This window comes from Fomitopsis serialis (assembly GCF_022376445.1).
Source record: "Fomitopsis serialis strain Sig1Antser10 chromosome Unknown B0H18scaffold_41, whole genome shotgun sequence".
Lineage (NCBI taxonomy): Eukaryota > Fungi > Basidiomycota > Agaricomycetes > Polyporales > Fomitopsidaceae > Fomitopsis > Fomitopsis serialis.
In genome coordinates, this window is record NW_025955001.1 from 12,896 (window position 1) to 29,590 (window position 16,695).

Here is a 16,695-nt window from a genome sequence, read left to right on the forward strand (position 1 = left end):
TGGGGAATTGGAATGGGGAGAATATATTCGCAAGCGCAGTCACGTTCAATGTCGTAAATGTTACAAAGCCTACTAAGCTCAAGTCATATCCAGAAAAATAGAGCCTCTGGACTAGGGTTCCTTCTATGTGTGGCGCACTTACACCGGATGCGCGCTCACAGCTGTGCTGAAGTGCGTTGTTCAGCCGTCGGACGATGCACGGTAAGACCAAAGCACTCACTTTGCGCTAACCGGCGTACACTCCTTGTCATTGTAAATGCCCTTCTGTTCGTCGCCAAATTGAAGCTTGAGCTTCCGCTGCAGAAATCAGGTTGGCGTCAATGCGCGGAGCGGTATTGCCGGCAAAGTACACACCCCGGTCCTACTTTCGATAGGCGTGACGAGCACACCCACACCAGTGGTCCCGTCGGACAGAGTGACTCTGTACTTGCCCTGCAGAGTGACATTGCCCTATGAGCCGCGCACAGATGATGTGACAAGTATCCTACCGCGATATTGGCGGTCGGTATGGCCCCGCTACCATCGCCGCCTAGGGGCTGCTGATAGCGGTTGGCGTTTCCGGAGTTGAACTGAAGGCAGCCCTCAGTCAGTAGCGCATACAGGTAAGAAGAGAGTAAAGATCGTACCATTGGTCGAGCTGATGGTACTGCTTGTGAGACAAGAGAGAGGATGGACACGGAGGAGAAACGACGTTGCATACGTGCGCTTTATACCTGTCTGCGGTATCGCGAGAAGGTTCGAGTCCAGAGCCCCACGACTGCGAGTCAGAGCATACCGGACTCAATACACTGCCAGGCTTCATACGGCGAGTGTTATTTGCGCTGCAGAAGCTTGAGAAGCCCGACGCCACACTTAGGAGCGGGTGCTAGTATCTGAGGTCGACGACTTCTTTTGAGGAGAGGACACAGCTTCTGGGCGGTGGTTCCACATACCATACGAGAACTAGTACAACTTGGGCACCCTCAGTCAGAATCCCAGTGGATGGCTGACGGAGAACATAACTATCGCCCAACAACCACGGTAACAGTGACATCTGCGATGATGGACAAGCCAACTGCCACAAGAGACGTCCTTCGTGATGTGATGCAATCATGCAACAAACCTACTTCGGGGCCGAACATCAAACATGTGTGCCATTGGTGCAGCACCCACGACTCCAAGTTGATATGACCAAAGTACAATACAAACCAATGGAGATGTGCAAACTACGACGAATTTGACCATACGCCCGTAGAATCACAGGTTCGGCAAGGGCTTTAACAAGCGGGGCTGAATCAAAAGATCTATGGGCGGTATCCTGTGGACAATCGCTGCCAGTTTGTCACGAGCCTCCGCCGCAGTCGGTCGCAGAGATACATCCAGTGAAAACATCTCCGCAAGGATTTCATCGATATCGGAGACGGTGGTCTGATCCATGTTTGTCATCGTGCAAGCACGGAACACAAGCACCGAGTGACGCACCCTGAAGTCCGAGAAGCTTTCGGCAAGTTGCCATATGTCGGCTTTGAAGGGGTCGTATGGTTCTCCAGAAGTCATTTCGGGCGGGGCTGGACGTTGGTAATCCTCGACCGGGGACCCGGTCAGCAAGCGGTCGTCAGAAGAGAGTTCCGTAGGGAACTCGTGGGCCATCTCAAAGTCGGTCAGAAATGCGCGTGGGCGGGAAAGGGGGACCTTCATAGTCGATAGAGACTCCGGATGCCACTGAACGACATAATTTGATTTGCATAAGTCCTTTGCGTTTGTCAGAATATGTAGATGTTGACTGAAGTGACATCATACCCTGTGTACTATGCCAAGGCTATGGACGAAGGCAATCGCCTATGAGCACATCTTAGTGATTTCGGCCGAAACAGGAGAATAATGACACTCACTTCGAGTGCTTGTACGATCATATCGACTATGTCCCCGACAGCGTTCTTCGGCCAACCGCCATAGCATTCATCCATACTGTGACCAATGTATGGCGATATCACGAAGATTACGTCCTCAAGCCGTGCCTCACCCCAGAGAGGGACAACATGATTCTCCGTCAATAGACAGGTTGCGCCACGCGCGAGCTTGCGTAAGATGCCTAGGTGTTTTCTGCCTTGGTCCCCGATAACTGCGACTCGAATGACCACATTGAGTCCACCCATAGTCGAGCCACCCCGAGTAAGCTCATTCTGTGAATCATTATTGAGTGCCAATTGGGCTCTTTGTGACGCGACTTACATGACAGTAGAGTTTTTGGATGTTGCTAGACCATGCCTCGCCGCGCGTCGGAGTAACATACGCAAACCCATTGGAGCGAATTATCTGTTGTGGGCTAGCTCTTGAGCTGGCTCCGTTGTATGACCACAAAATTACGCCGGCATCATAGAGAGTAGGTCGGACAGCCTCCCATACAGGGATGCTATCTTCAAGCAGACGCCATGTTTCTAGGTCGCGGGGCAGCTTGATACTAAACTTAGTAATACGAGCTTAATAGACATTGCTTTCAACATACAGTGTCCCGAGTACTCCGAATACGGTGTCCTTTACGACTCCGAGACAGGAAGAGTTGTAGAGTCACAGCTGCCGTGGCGAGGCCAGCAAGCGCGACTGTGGCGGAGCAAATTCTACTGCAAGATGGTATCATGCTCCGGGTATGTAAGTGATGCGTTGGCAGTAAATAGAGTTGAGGGTGTCAGGGCTCGAGAGGTATGCCGACTCTGACAAGAGTCAAGACCAAGCACTCGCCCCGCGACAACCGGCTGAAACGCCCAGAAGCGGTGGTTTGGATCACGTGATCGTGTTCATGAGAATCCCGAAAACGCCGCTTTCTAAGTTAATAGTAGACTACGAGAGGGGGCTCTTACTGGATTACCTTACGAGACAGCTTGGTGCAAATCGCGTGGACTCAATTGAGTAAGAGGAGGACTTAGGGCAATGATCAGCTAGCACGCTCACCGTGGGGCCCTGCAGTACTAGTGGGGAACGCGTGATGTTCAACAATTATCGGACAGCGGGTGAGCGGGAAAAACACATTCGTGTGTGCATAACATCACAGGTAATCGTACATTCGTGCATTCAATTGGTTACAGGACGCAGTGACTCAGGCTTCACGTAATGAATACTGCACAGTAGCCTCACGGTGCCTCTGCGACAGCGGTTGTCTACTTTCACGCAGGAGCTGCGCCCAAAGGAGTGCTGAAAAGCATCGCTCAGCCGTAACATCAAGTATTGGAGTATAGATGACGACCTACCCGTTAGACACCATCTCGCATTGAGCTGTATGATATGCCTTCGTCTGTTCATTAGCGAACTGCAGTACGAGCTTCGGCTACACATAGGAGCATCAATGTTATCGCAGCTGTTCATGACACTGATATTTTTGGAAAACACGTACTCCGGTCGCGCTCTCAATGCTGTTGACAAGCACACCGACACTTGAGACCCCAAAGTTGTGCGCCCTGTACTTGCCCTGGTAAAAACATTCTCAGCACGTACAGGAGCCGCGGAAAGCATGCATCTTACAGCGACTGTGGCGGACAGCGGAGTTCCTCTAGTGTTACCTCCCAGAGGAGCTGTATAGTCACGATATTGGCTGTTGGCCGGCTGAAGGCAGCGATCGGTAAGTAGTGATTTACAGGAAGGAATGGTAGTGAAGAACATACCATCTCAATAGCTACTGTGAACGCTAGTTGCGGTGATGGAGGAGAGAGGCTGATGGGGAGAAAGTATCCTCAGCGCGCACCTTTATGTGGTCTCGCGAGGGCCTTGAGACTACAACCTGACGTGAGTCGACGTGTACATGGCAAACGCCACTGAGAGAAATCGTGCGAGATCCGATATCAAACGAGGAGCAGAAGAAGCAGACGGAGGCGATTTGGTGACTGCTCGCGCCCACCGTACTTGGGCGGTGATTTCCACGCATCTTAACAAGGAGACCAGTACAAATCGAGCGTAGGTGAGTCACTACGCACCATCAAGAGGTTCCTAGCACGGTACCAGTGCTGCCCCGGCGCCACAGCTAGTCAAATGAAGACGACAGCAAATTTCTTGACTGACGCTCGATACGAGCACAATGGTTCAGACCGAGACAAGTTCCTTCTAAGTCAATTTATAGCGATAATATACAAGACTTCGCATAGATGAACACATACAAAATCACCGTCCGAAGGGAGCTCGTTTTAACAGTACGGGGGAAATCAGGAGAGAGACCGGGGGAATGTTATGAACCACCGCAGCTAGTTTATCACGAGCTTCCACAGCAGACAGTCTCAGAGCGACGTTCGGTTCAAGCATCTGCTCAAGGACTGCATCGATGTCAGGGATCGTCGCCTAACAAATGTTATTCGATGCGCATAGTAGAGTATGGGGCACACGACATACCCTGAAATCCGCAAAACTCTCTGCAAGCTGCCACACATCAGCCTTGAATGGGTCGTACAACGCCCCACAAGCCATCTCTGGCGGTACGGGACGTCGGTAATCCTTGATAGGGAGACCGGATAACAGGCGTTGTTCCGAAGGGACGTCAGGGTGAAATTCGTAGGCCGTCTCGAAATCTGTGAGGAATACGCGCGGTCGGTTTAATGGCACCCGCATGGACTTCAAGGATTCCGGATGCCATTGGACGACGTAGTTTGCTTTACACAGATCCTATGTCGTTGTGAGCCGGATGAACCCATGGACGAGACGAGCCGCATACTCTATGCACTATTCCGAGGTCGTGGACGAAAACAATCGCCTGGTACATAGGTTGAGTCTTACGCAGCAGTGACAATGTGTCATAATCTTGAACTCACCTCCAGTGCCTGTAGAATCATATCAATTATGTCCCCGACGGAGTTTTTTGCCCACTGTCCATAACACTCAGCCATGGAATGGGCTACGAATGGCGAGACGGTGAAGACAATGTCCTCGAATTGAACCTCTTGCCAAAGTGGCACAACGTGATTGTCCATGAACAGACTTCTCGTTCCACGCGCCAGCTTGCGCAAGATTTCTAGATGCCTCTTCCCTTCTTCTCCCATCGCTGCGACACGTACGACTGCATGTAGCCCATCCCCAGTTGTTCCACCACGTGTGAGCTCGTTCTGTCTCAAAACGCTTAGCCGAATGCGTATCAATGGCTGAAGAATCTTACGTGACAATAGAATTCTTGCAGGTTTCGCAGCCATGCCTCCCCACGCGTCGGCGTAAGGTATGCGAATCCATTAGGAAGTATGACGTGTTGTGGATCAGCTCTTGACGAGGAACCACCAGACGACCATAGGTAGATGCCAGCATTATGGAAAGCGGGTCGTACGGCCTCCCAGACGCGCTGAGCTTCTTCGACACTGTCGATCAAGCGCCATGTGTTTAGGTCGCGAGGTAACTGGAATTCAAACGTTCAAGGCTGGGTTACTTTATCGAAGACCCCAGTAAACGCGTTTCAAAAACGTACTGTGACGCGTACACTGCCCGTACTTTGGACGCCACGCTTCGCGCCATTCCGGAATAGGATAACTCGCACAGTCGCAGCTGCTGTGGCGAGGCCCGCCAACGCAATCGCAGGGGTCCATAGTCTGTCATACGATAGCGACATGTTCAGGTGTATGCACAAAGCGTACTAGTAGCTGTATGAAAGCCTTGGAGTTGACGGTATGATGAGTGAGCCGACAAGTCGAACGGCGAACGTGTTGAACAGAGTGGTTTAGGGCGCCTACCACTCGTGAGAGCGTGGCCTATCATGTGATCGCGTCAGACCGCCTAAGCGCAAAGCGCAGCGGGGCCGACTCCAGAAATTTAAAGTCGGAATCTGAGTCTCTGAGAACTCACGCATCGCACGCAGCAAACACACATTCACAAAAATTAACTTGGTCCAGATTGAGCTAATGAGAGATAAGTAACACAGTTCAGCCCCACGATGCTTCAACGGCCCCGAAGACTACCGTTGATGCCTTGACACGCGCACACGATGCACGAACGACAGTGATGCATTGCTGATGAATCGAACACCGGCCCATTTACACGTACTTACCTTGGCAGGAGAAGGAATACCGCTGTAACGGAGAATGTCGCAGCGTGTATCCCCATCAGTATATCTCGGCCTCAGTGCAGGTACACATGCACTTATCATTTCCTGTAGAGCGGTCAGATTGCGAGCGAACGATCAAGTGGTCAAACCATGACTCAACTTGACTTCAGAGAAGCTCTCAGTAAGCCGCCACACGTTGACAGCCCGTGGACGACCGCACGCATCCGAGTATCAAGATCGCCGCGAAGGTTTGAGTGTTGCTCGACGGAAGAGTTATCGCTGCATCAAGCTCTCTGGCTACACCACTTGGGCATGCACGGAGAAAACTTGAGGAGCGCCACATGGTCGCTCCTGGTTTCGGAGAGCGTTGATGACACACTAGCAGTGTCCGATGTTCGTGTATGAGTTTCCGGGTGATTTGTGTCGTGGCGCCGACAGACCTGCGAATACAAGTAGTCATGGTGAAGCATGAACATTTGTGGAATATCTACGTGTGATCGGCGACGAATTCTGTGCCGCTTGATCCTAGATTCTGTGCATATTGACGGTGGTCAACCAGGACTGCATGCTTGACATAAGCCACTGAATGTGTTGTACGCACCCGATGGTCGAGAGCCCGGACCTCGATGACAGTATCCATCGATGATACACCTCACGCCCGTTTCGGATATCGGATATTGGTGAAGTGTGCACCGCGCCCAATATCGTCACACTGATTCGTACATGACGTACGTCGACGTCCAGTCCCGCAAAGTATACAGTAGTCAGCGCGGTCTGTTCGGGCAGAATCCACTGCGATAGGACATTTACCCGCACGCCTGGCACTCCAACCTCTCTATACAAGCAATAGACCCCATCCGCGCCGAAAATCGGTGCAAGAAATCGACATCGGTAGCCATCTGCATAGTACTTCACGTACCCGCCTGCGTCCCGATCACTGTGACAGTGTGCCGCGTGGAACATACCTCGACCACCTGGGCATACTTGGACAGAGAAGTGGAATTAGAGCCGGCGTGAGTCAGTTCGCTCTTTCTGAAGACCCTGGGAGACACGACATCTTGCATAGGATCTGCTCCATGGGGCGGTGCCACAGCAGGGAAGCCAAATGTCTTCTACGACAACAAAGAAGACAGAAGCACATGAACAGCGCGTTTTACGAGTACAACTCCAGACCACTTTCTTCAGGTAAACTGCGTCGTGGTCCTGGATCATATACGTGCATTAGCAAGACAAGAATCATTGCACGCACCTGCCTCACCGCACTATAGCACACGCTACTAGATCTAAGCCAAGCTCGGCGAATCGAACAGTCATTCTGAGTTCAAATTCGCCGGCCGCACTGAGCGTGACGCCACCCCAAGTCCAGCAATTTGAGGACAACAAGACTAGTAGTCCGATTGAGACCTGGGTTCTCATTTGGCGCGCAAGAAGGGGTGGAACCTCCGAGTGACACTCGTGCAACGTACCCATACCTGCGGGTATTGGCCAGCAGAAGGGCACAATGCCAACTCGCGCATGTTGACATGTGCCACGCTCACCTCATCCTCTATCGGCTGCGTGACCATAGACTCATCGGTGAGGAGATCGGTATTTTTATGGGTAGAATTGGACGACATACGGGTTGCGAGTCACACTCGCCTGGATGACTACACGCTTCGAAGTGGGCAGCTCATCACAGTGATCGCGAGACGCGGTCACGTGGCGCACGCGCGGTGAGGCGGCGCTTATGGCTTCTGTGTTCGACTTCTGAGTCCGAATCCACCTTACCTTACTACCTCGAACCAACGAACCACCTCTCCTTGACGCATACAGCTGTTGACGGGAATTATCTAACTCTGACCTTTCTTGTACTCGTATAGAGGTAAGGTCTCATGTATCGCTACTGTGACAGCCACCTTCACAGTCACGTAACTTAGCAGAGGACAACATATGCAAGGCAACGGTGGTGTACGCGAGACAGTGAGCTATATACTAAATAAATTACTGGTGGTGATTGATTGATTGGCTTGGCTAACAGTTGCCTCGCGACTTGAACTCGTGGCGCTCGCTCGAAACTAAGGAAGAATGGCGCTATGTTTGGGAGGCCGTCCGACCCACTTTCCATGACGCCGGCATTTACGTGTGGCCATTCGACAGGCTCTACGCAAGAGCTGACACTCGAAACCCAATGCGATCCAATGGGTTTGCCTACGTCACCTCAATGCGTGGAGAATCTTGGACAGACCTTCTTCAGAAGTTTACTTGTCATGTACGTTTGTTGCGCGATCAGCTATATTTGCTAATTACCTGGCTACAGAACGAGCTTACGCGCGCCGGATCGACCTTGAATGGGGTGCATGTCGTTATACGTGTAGTTGCAATGGGGGACGAAGGGAAGCGCCACCTCGAGATCCTGCGCAAACTAGCTCAGGGCCCACGGAGCATGTTCGCCGAGAATCACATTGTCCCTTGTGGCAAGAAGTCGAATTCGAGGACATCACTTTTACCGTCTCGCCGTTCGTGGCCGATAATATGCGTGACTGCTACGGATTCTGGGCGAAGAACTCTGTCGGCGACATAGTCGATATGATTTTGCAAGCGTTGGAGGTGAATCCGTAACTTGATGCACAGTTTTCTCAGTCCCGCTCACATAGCATCATAGGCAGTTGCTTTTGTTCATGACCTCGGGATAGTACACAGAGTATGGCGCTCACTTCGTCTGCGTGTTCGTTCTTCTGACAGCGACCTAGGACCTGTGCAAAGCAAATTACCTCATCCAATGGCATCCCGAGTCTCTAGTGGCAATGCGGGTGCCTCTGTCTCGCCCACGTGCACTCCTGACCGATTTTGAGACGGCCCACGAATTCCCTTCGGACCTTCCGCCTCAACAGCGCGTGCTGAGTGGGCTGCCATTAGTCGGCTATCAACGCCCAGTTCCTCCGGAGATGACTTGTGGGAAGCCGTACGACCCGTTCAAAGCAGATATATGGCAGTTGGCGGAGAGCTTTTCTGATTTCCGGGTGGGTCACTTGCAGTCAGTCTGAACACATTTCATTGACCATCACTTAGGCAACGATTCCTGAGATCGATACCATCCTTGAACAGATGCTCGAATTGGACGTCTCTCTGAGATTGTCTGCAGTAGATGCTCGTGACAAACTAGCTGCAATCGTTCATAGTATCCCCCCGAGCGCTCTTTTGATCCCCCCGCTGCTGTTGAAGCCTCCGATCCTTGAAACCTGAAGCTCGAAACGTATCATCATATAGACGGTCTCTTTTTCTAGGTCAAAATCACTTCTCGGCTTATTTATTGAATAGGGCAGGTGCAGTATGGAAGTGTGGGCGCAAGAAGCACCCTGATTTGCAGGTGCGTATAGCTCCGTTGGTAGGAACGGCACAAGGAAATGCGTGTTGGGTGATATGACAAGACATTGCAAAATCAGTACTTGCAGAACTAGGGACAGAATGCTCTGTGCCGAACAGATGTGTTCCGCGAACTCGGTTCATTCGAGGATCATGTCTCTTGATTGCGCCCCCCTGACCACACGATACTGACGTTCGCAGGATGACAATACAACGACATGTACTTCCGCCGTCTCTATTGCGTACTACTCTCGCCGAGCTGTACCCAGCCAAGTCAAGCTCAAGCCCCAAGCATTGTGCAGACACCTGTGCCCCGCTCGCGATTCCGTACGGTGTGATTAATCAGGTGCGTATGAGAATGACATCGGGCGGACACTCCCCGCCCCGTTGACAGTTCATCACTATGTCCATATCGCGGTCGATGGTCATCCGCAGGAACATCCCATGACTCGGAGTATATAACTCTAAAAGCAGAATCCTCGAACTCGCCATCGAATCACAAGACTCCAAACATAATATTCAAGTTCTCCTCGACGCCATGTCCGAACACCGAGCACTCTTTCTTCCCGAGAAACAAGCTCCCTTCGTCGTTAGGTCTGTACCTACGTACAAGCCCGGCCCCGGAGAGCTCTTGATCAAGGTCGAGGCCGCGGCACTGGCACCGGTTGACTGGGCGATCCAATCTATGGGGATCCTCGTCGAGAAGTATCCAGTGATCCTCGGCTTCGATGCTGCAGGTACCGTCGAGGAAGTCGGCGAGGGCGTCACGAAGTTTAAGAAGGGCGATAGAGTGTACGGCGCGATTTCCCTTACGCCACATGTAGACTAACAATTTCGTGGATCAACCCGCAGGTTCCAGCAATGCGAGTTCGGAGATGGCCGCTGTGCTGGCTTCCAGCAGTATGCCCTCACGTCCGAGGACACGACTGCAAAGGTACCGGACAGTGCATCGTCTACAAGGCGTGCCCAACTGACCTGTTCTTAGATCCCCCATTTTATCACCTTTGACCAAGCCGCCACGATCCCTCTCGCTCTGGCGACCTCCGCCATGGCGCTATACCACGATGGAGTGAACGTATTCGGCGGTACGTGTAGCCTGACGCCTCCTTGGGAAGAAGGCGGCCACGGCAAGTACCAAGGGCAGCCCACGATTGTCTTCAGCGGCGCCAGCACCGTCGGCCAAATGAGTAAGACATTCTCCGGGCCGTGCATATCGCAAGCACAGCTGATCGCCGCGTAGCCATCCAGCTACTCAAACTGTCCGGCTTTAGCCCTATTATCACCACAGCCTCCCTGAGCAACGCCTCGTTCCTCAAGTCCCTCGGCGCCACACACGTCCTCGACCGCAAGCTACCCGCCGACGCGCTCCGCGCAGAGATCCGGAAGATCACCCCAGAGCCGTTCAAGACCATCTACGATGCCGTCGGCTCGGAAGAGACACAGAATCTCGGCTACGACCTCCTCGCGCGCGGCGGGGTCCTCGCGGCGGTGGGGCACAACCTGGTAGCGCCGGAGAAGAAGGTGCCCGAGAAGACGAACTTCTCTGTGTGGGGCGACGTGCATATCCCGCAGAACCGCAAGCTCGGCGCGAGCCTGTACTCGAAGCTGACGGAGCTGCTCGCGGAGGGCGCGCTGAAGGTATGTGCTCGGCCGTTTGGTCGGCCGTTGCTGGTGTCTCAGTATTCGGCGGTGGGCTGACGAAGTTGCATGTAGCCAGTCCCGGTTGAGGTCGTCCCCGGCGGCTTGGAGGGAATACCTGCAGGGGTGGAAAAGGTCGGAAAGGGAGTCAGCTGCGTGAAGCTAGTAGCGCATCCACAGGAGGCCGTGTGAGGAGCTGTGTAGCACCAACAGATACTGTAATCGGGAGAGGACATGTCGCGTCGAAGTCCTATCAACGAGCCCAACATGAATCAGCAATTATGTGCACGATATCCCTGTGGCGCCTCTGTCTGTATGGAGTACCAGCCAATGTCTAGTGTCGGTAAATCGGCTCATACGTTGATCCAAACGAGCAAATGTAAGTACTGGGAGCTGAGCCGGTGATTCGCGCATACAACGGCCTGACACTTTCGAGGATGTGGTTAAAAGTCTGGCAGTGGATTCAACAATAATGGCGGGATCAGAAGACCTGTCGGCGGGATGCTGTGTACACCCTCTGCCAATTTGTCACGAGCCTCTGACGCGGACAGCCTCAGGGACGTATCCGGTTCGAACATTTGTGCGAGAACCGCATCAATATCAAGGACGGTGGTCTGACCAGCGTCGGTCAACGAGGAATGCGAGGAACATAAGCCCCGTGCGACGCACCTTGAAGTCGGAGAAACTCTCGGCCAGCTGCCATACATCGGCTTTGTATGGGTCGTACGGTGAACCGGACGCCAACTCAGGAGGGACGGGTCGCTGATAATCCTCGACAGGGGGGCCGGTCAGCAAGTGCTCCTCAACAGGCTGGTCCGGAGGGAACTCGTGCGCCGTCTCGAAATCGGTCAAGAATGCACGTGGTCGGGATAGAGGCACCCGCATAGTCGATAGGGATTCGGGATGCCACTGGACCACATAATTTGCCTTGCATAGATCCTTCGATTCTGTCAGGAGGTGCAGAAGCTTAGAACGTGGGTATCGTACCCTGTGCACTATTCCGAGGCTGTGCACGAAGGCAATTGCCTACCGAATGGTCTTAGCGCACGCATACAGAATTGAGAACACGCGAGGCACTCACTTCGAGTGCCTGTATGATCATATCAACTATATCTCCGACGGAGTTGTTCGCCCAACGCCCATAACATTGATCCATGCTGTAACCAACGTATGGCGAGATTATGAAGATGATGTCGTCCAACTGCACCTCTTTCCAGAGAGGCACAACATGGTTATTCGTCATCAAACTGATCGTGCCGCGGGCCAACTTGCGCAGAATTTCCACATGCTTTTTACCCTCGTTTCCTATGGCCGCAACGCGAATCACCACATTCAGCCCACCTGTAGTCGATCCTCCCCAGGTCAGCTCATTCTGTCGTGCATTGCATACTGAGTGAATACATGAAACTTTCTACACCGAGACTCACATGGCAATTGAACCTCCTGAGGTTTTGAGACCATGCTTCGCCACGGACTGGTGTTACGTAGGCAAATCCATTCGATACATCGGTCTGTTCCGGATTAGCTCTTGAGCTGGCTCCGTCGTATGTCCACAGACAGATGCCAGCGTCATGAAGAGTGGGCCGGACGGCCTCCCAGACGAGGACAGTTTCCGCTCCGTCGAGCAAGCGCCACGTATCCAAGTCGCGTGGAAACTTCTTGTTGACCTCAGAAAGATCAGAATTGAAAGACGTCCCACGAGAAATAACACGTTACGCACGCATTGTACAGAGCCTCTGCCACGGATCCAGGCCCGGAAGAGCCGTACAGTCACAGCTACTGTGGCGACACCAGCAAGTGCCGCAACAGCGGCGGTTGTAAACTTGTTAGCAGATTGAGCCGTATGCATGTATGCAGTGATCTACCGCAAGTATGTTCCACCAAAATGCAAGACGAACCCAAGAGGATTCTGAGGAATGATAGCTGCGGTCGCGCGACGCGCTCGAATGCGGTTGGGTTTGGTGCATCATGTGATCGTGTCTAATCTATTCGTCCCCCTCGATCGAGCGACGAGCGTATGTACATGCCGACTCAGTGACAGCACCGTACCGCTCGGGGAAACACAACTGCGAAGGTACGAAACAGTATTGCCTCAGCAAGTCATATCATCTTCTTAGTTACCCGATAACATTACTTACCTGTGACCAGACTGCCGCGATCAGGCTCCCGTCCACCAAGTTGGCACTGTCAGTCCTCTGGCTTATTTGCCTTTGATCACAACACTGCGAGGTGGCCCCTCAATCTTGAGGACTAATTGTCGATTCAAGTCGGTTTATCATTTGTTATTTACACTGATCCGAAGTCATGAGGGCAGGTCAGGCCCCGGGACGACTTCGCAAAGCTGACTCGGAGTTGTGGCCAGTCGCGCCCGGCACCAGTGGTGTACCGGGGTCTGCGGCGAAAATCCGCGCCTGTGAGTAGGACAACTTGAAGAGGTGTGAATTCAGTAGTAAGTACAGGTGTAAGACATTGGTAACCGGTGATACAGTTGTTACATAGGAAACACCGTATCAACCATATGCTATAAGCAAGATGTTGCTGCTCATGACCCTGCTTCCAGAGGCTTTCCCTACGCCGGCGGCCTCGCGCTCACAATTTTGCTTGAAATTGCGGTTCAGATATCGCATAGAGCATGAAGAACTAGCAGCGACTCACTTTACCATGCGGCACTGGGTACTGCGGAAAGCCATTCGATCGCCATTACCGAATTCCAGTAGGAGCCTGGGCTGTGTATTCTGTGAGCTCTAATTCGACCCCGTCATGATGGTGAGTACTACGTACACCTGTGACGCTTTCAATAGGCGCGACGAGCCTTCCAACAGCTGTGGTTCCTATAACTTCATAGTTGCCCTGCCAGTGACATACGCGCGATCAGCACTTCGAAAACAATTTGACGTGGTAATGAAAACCCTACACGGATCCTGATGTTAGGTATAGCACTGATACCTGGTGTTGACATTGTGTGGCGTGCAGTAGTTTCGGATATCTGTTGACCTGGAGTTAAGACTGAACTGAGGGCTGACAAGAACAGGGGAAACACGTACGGATGATTGGATGAAGTTTCTATTATCGCGCTGCACGATAGCAGAAGACAATTGGGAGAGGGGGAGGCTGGCGGGGTCAGTGCAGGAAATGAACCTCTTATATATGTCTATAGGTACCAGATGGATCATACCTCCTCCTCGACGCACCATGGACGCCACACAGAAGGTCTATGGATCTTGCATCGTATTGGGCGAAGACCTCCACATCCGCACACCGGCGCTCTGGCCCCTGCCGGCGGTGCCCCCATGTCAAGTCATTGTGGGGGCACACTTCTAGTACTTGGATGACATGATCTAGATGGATGCTGGTAGAGAAGATTGTCGTCAGATCCCGGGCGCAGTTACCGGTGGTGAACAACCTGAATTGGCAACCTGGACTGAAAGCATTGCTATCCGAATGGAGACATTGAGTACACACATTTCGAAATATCTATCATTACATTGCAGCCCACGGAAAATGTGCCAAATTGTTCGTTAAAAGGCATCAGAAGATTGCAAGACGAAAGGCGGAATCAGCAGAGTAGTCGCAGGCATGCCATGTACAACCGCTGCCAGCTGGTCCCGAGCCTCTGCCGCAGACAGTCTGCGGGAGACGTCTGCTTCCAGCATCTGCTCTAGTATTGCATCGATTTCTGCGACCGTCGTCTGTCGAGCATCAGTTATCAACGTGACAAATAAAGAGATAAGTCGCACCTTGAAATCTGAGAAGCTGTTGGCGAGCTGCCAAATATCGGCTTTGAACGGATCATATGGCGTCCCGGAGGCTACCTCTGGTGGAAGGAGACGTTGGTAGTCTTTCATGGGATGCCCGGTCAACAAGCGCTGCTCAACGGGGAGTTCGGGCGGGAACTCGATGGCCGTCTCAAAGTCGATCAAAAAAGCGCGGGGGCGACAGAGAGGAAGTCGCATGGTCAATAATGATTCTGGATGCCATTGGACGACATAGTTCACTTTGCACAGATCCTTCGCAGACGTCAGAACCAGCCGAACTTCGGACAAAGTCAATAGCATACCCTGTGTACTATGCCGAGTTCATGTACGAAGACAATGGCCTGAGATGTCGTTTTGTCAGACACGACGTGCAAGCTGCTGAGACTGAGTACTTACCTCGAGTGACTGTAAAATCATATCAACAATATCCCCGACAGAATTCTTCGCCCATGCACCGTAACAGTCGTTCATGCTGTGAGCAACGTACGGTGAAACAGTGAAGGTTATGTCGTCCAAGTGAACCTCCTTCCAGAGCGGGACGACATGGTTCTCCGTAAGTAGGCTCCTCGTGCCGCGAGCAAGCTTGCGTAGGATCTTGAGATGCTGTTGGCCCTCATTCCCCATAGCTGCTACGCGTAAGACAACATGCAATCCATCCGAAGTTGTACCGCCTCGTGTGAGTTCATTCTGGCATTCATTGATCAGTTAACACGATAACTCCTGGCGAAGCAATACTGACGTAGCAGTTGAACTTTTGGAGATATGCTGCCCGTTCATCACCACGTACTGGGGTCACGTATGCAAATCCATTGCAACGAATTACTCCTCGAGGATCAGCCCTGGAGTAGACCCCGTCGTACGGCCATAGATAAATGCCGGCTTCAGAGAAAGTGGGTCTGGCGACTTCCCAAATGCGCTCACATTCTTCGTCTTCGACGGGCGCACGCCAGGTCTGTAAGTCACGGGGCAACTGAACGCTATACTCAGCAACTCGAGCACAGGCATACAGAATGCTTTAGGAGGGACATACAGTATCACGAACCTCGCGCTCAGTCTGTTTGTGGCGCCGTTTGCTGCCCCAAGACAGAAAGAGCCTCATCGAGAGAGCTACGGTGGCGAGGCCAGCGAATGCTACCGCAGCGGTCGAAATCCTACCGGTAAACAAAGCCATCGAATAGGGAATCTTGCCAGCTGTTCCGAAGGCCTGACGCGCGAATACCTCAGGTAGGGAGAATTTGCTTGTTGTCAAGAGGAAGCTCCGAGTCGTAGTAGTACTACGTGGACGATGGACCACACATGCGACACGCGAAGGGGAAGCACAGCCAAAGGCGCATGGGCAGTGAGCACGTCAGCCAGTGATTGATGTTATGTGGGTTAGTGCACTAGAAGCACTAGGTGATATGTGGGTTCGAGTCGAGACCAAGTCGAGCGTAAGTACTGCCGCTCAGTGCCACATCCTAATCGAGATGCCGGCGCTTTGAGGACCGGAACGGGAGGAGGAGCATATCACTGGCCGTACACTCGTTCTGTCGAGTTCTGTCATCATACAGTGTATCGTGAATCTGTTTATTATTCAGTGTTACATAAGTGGCTATGTCCACCTTGGATTAGGCTTGGGCGCAGAACTGTTGGAGACGACTCAAAGACGACTGCGACGGGACGCCTCCCGCCAGGACAAATGGAAGGAGTGGCAGTGATTCTGACGGAGCAAGGAGTCACACTTTGGCATACATGTATACAGAACACCTACGTGATATCACGACGAAGTCGGTGGCAGTCCCAAAACCTAGCCATTTTCGCTGCGTTGACGGGGTGAACAAGGGCTGCCTGAGATTCCTTGCTATGACACAACTTCATAATGTGTCGTACGCACCCAACATCGAAAGCCTCGCGTGTGCCGATTGGGATGTCCGCCGATGAAGCACCTCAACCCCTTTTCGCAGACTGACGGGTCCACGGCGCCCAATGGCCCACGCT

The 16,695-nt window shown here is 52.5% G+C and overlaps 8 protein-coding genes across 8 annotated transcripts; 2 read left to right on the forward strand and 6 right to left on the reverse strand.

Annotated features, from left to right (window-relative positions):
* Position 1: 1 nt before the first annotated feature.
* B0H18DRAFT_1011857 (uncharacterized protein) lies at positions 2-1,038 on the reverse strand. The gene is made up of 8 exons (XM_048029011.1): positions 1,003-1,038; positions 933-952; positions 776-872; positions 627-717; positions 489-569; positions 355-432; positions 221-297; positions 2-166 (listed from the first exon to the last, which is right to left on the reverse strand). Exons 4-8 carry the CDS (start codon positions 696-698, stop codon positions 139-141), a joined length of 336 nt encoding a protein of 111 aa, XP_047892424.1. The 5' UTR covers positions 699-717; positions 776-872; positions 933-952; positions 1,003-1,038; the 3' UTR covers positions 2-138.
* A 132-nt stretch (positions 1,039-1,170) lies between these two features.
* B0H18DRAFT_1011859 (kinase-like domain-containing protein) lies at positions 1,171-2,304 on the reverse strand. Its single transcript, XM_048029012.1, has 5 exons — positions 2,212-2,304; positions 1,872-2,162; positions 1,780-1,818; positions 1,462-1,731; positions 1,171-1,407 (listed from the first exon to the last, which is right to left on the reverse strand). Exons 2-5 carry the CDS (start codon positions 1,944-1,946, stop codon positions 1,237-1,239), a joined length of 555 nt encoding a protein of 184 aa, XP_047892425.1. The 5' UTR covers positions 1,947-2,162; positions 2,212-2,304; the 3' UTR covers positions 1,171-1,236.
* Positions 2,305-2,989: 685 nt separating this feature from the next.
* Positions 2,990-3,860, reverse strand: B0H18DRAFT_1211833 (uncharacterized protein). Its single transcript, XM_048036434.1, has 6 exons — positions 3,716-3,860; positions 3,636-3,658; positions 3,496-3,576; positions 3,368-3,442; positions 3,225-3,301; positions 2,990-3,168 (listed from the first exon to the last, which is right to left on the reverse strand). Exons 2-6 carry the CDS (start codon positions 3,636-3,638, stop codon positions 3,141-3,143), a joined length of 264 nt encoding a protein of 87 aa, XP_047892426.1. The 5' UTR covers positions 3,639-3,658; positions 3,716-3,860; the 3' UTR covers positions 2,990-3,140.
* A 268-nt stretch (positions 3,861-4,128) lies between these two features.
* On the reverse strand, positions 4,129-5,144 carry B0H18DRAFT_877932 (uncharacterized protein; the record flags this gene model as incomplete). Its single annotated transcript, XM_048040591.1, has 4 exons — positions 4,129-4,302; positions 4,354-4,623; positions 4,673-4,711; positions 4,770-5,144. 4 exons carry the CDS (start codon positions 5,142-5,144, stop codon positions 4,129-4,131), a joined length of 858 nt encoding a protein of 285 aa, XP_047892427.1.
* A 2,623-nt stretch (positions 5,145-7,767) lies between these two features.
* Positions 7,768-9,279, forward strand: B0H18DRAFT_1011863 (uncharacterized protein). Its single transcript, XM_048029013.1, has 8 exons — positions 7,768-7,844; positions 7,896-7,942; positions 8,001-8,231; positions 8,280-8,426; positions 8,456-8,569; positions 8,625-8,663; positions 8,713-8,982; positions 9,032-9,279. The coding sequence occupies exons 2-8, from the start codon at positions 7,913-7,915 to the stop codon at positions 9,203-9,205; spliced, it is 1,005 nt and encodes a 334-aa protein (XP_047892428.1). The 5' UTR covers positions 7,768-7,844; positions 7,896-7,912; the 3' UTR covers positions 9,206-9,279.
* A 584-nt stretch (positions 9,280-9,863) lies between these two features.
* Positions 9,864-11,155, forward strand: B0H18DRAFT_877898 (chaperonin 10-like protein; the record flags this gene model as incomplete). Its single annotated transcript, XM_048040587.1, has 5 exons — positions 9,864-10,117; positions 10,178-10,259; positions 10,311-10,512; positions 10,566-10,963; positions 11,039-11,155. The coding sequence occupies 5 exons, from the start codon at positions 9,864-9,866 to the stop codon at positions 11,153-11,155; spliced, it is 1,053 nt and encodes a 350-aa protein (XP_047892429.1).
* Positions 11,156-11,406: 251 nt separating this feature from the next.
* On the reverse strand, positions 11,407-12,885 carry B0H18DRAFT_934241 (kinase-like domain-containing protein; the record flags this gene model as incomplete). Its single annotated transcript, XM_048041772.1, has 6 exons — positions 12,684-12,885; positions 12,391-12,621; positions 12,045-12,335; positions 11,951-11,989; positions 11,633-11,902; positions 11,407-11,577 (listed from the first exon to the last, which is right to left on the reverse strand). The coding sequence occupies exons 1-6, from the start codon at positions 12,810-12,812 to the stop codon at positions 11,407-11,409; spliced, it is 1,131 nt and encodes a 376-aa protein (XP_047892430.1). The 5' UTR covers positions 12,813-12,885.
* Positions 12,886-14,354: 1,469 nt separating this feature from the next.
* On the reverse strand, positions 14,355-15,771 carry B0H18DRAFT_1011872 (uncharacterized protein). Its single transcript, XM_048029014.1, has 5 exons — positions 15,458-15,771; positions 15,115-15,405; positions 15,021-15,059; positions 14,701-14,970; positions 14,355-14,652 (listed from the first exon to the last, which is right to left on the reverse strand). The coding sequence occupies exons 2-5, from the start codon at positions 15,340-15,342 to the stop codon at positions 14,482-14,484; spliced, it is 708 nt and encodes a 235-aa protein (XP_047892431.1). The 5' UTR covers positions 15,343-15,405; positions 15,458-15,771; the 3' UTR covers positions 14,355-14,481.
* Between the last annotated feature and the right edge of the window lie 924 nt (positions 15,772-16,695).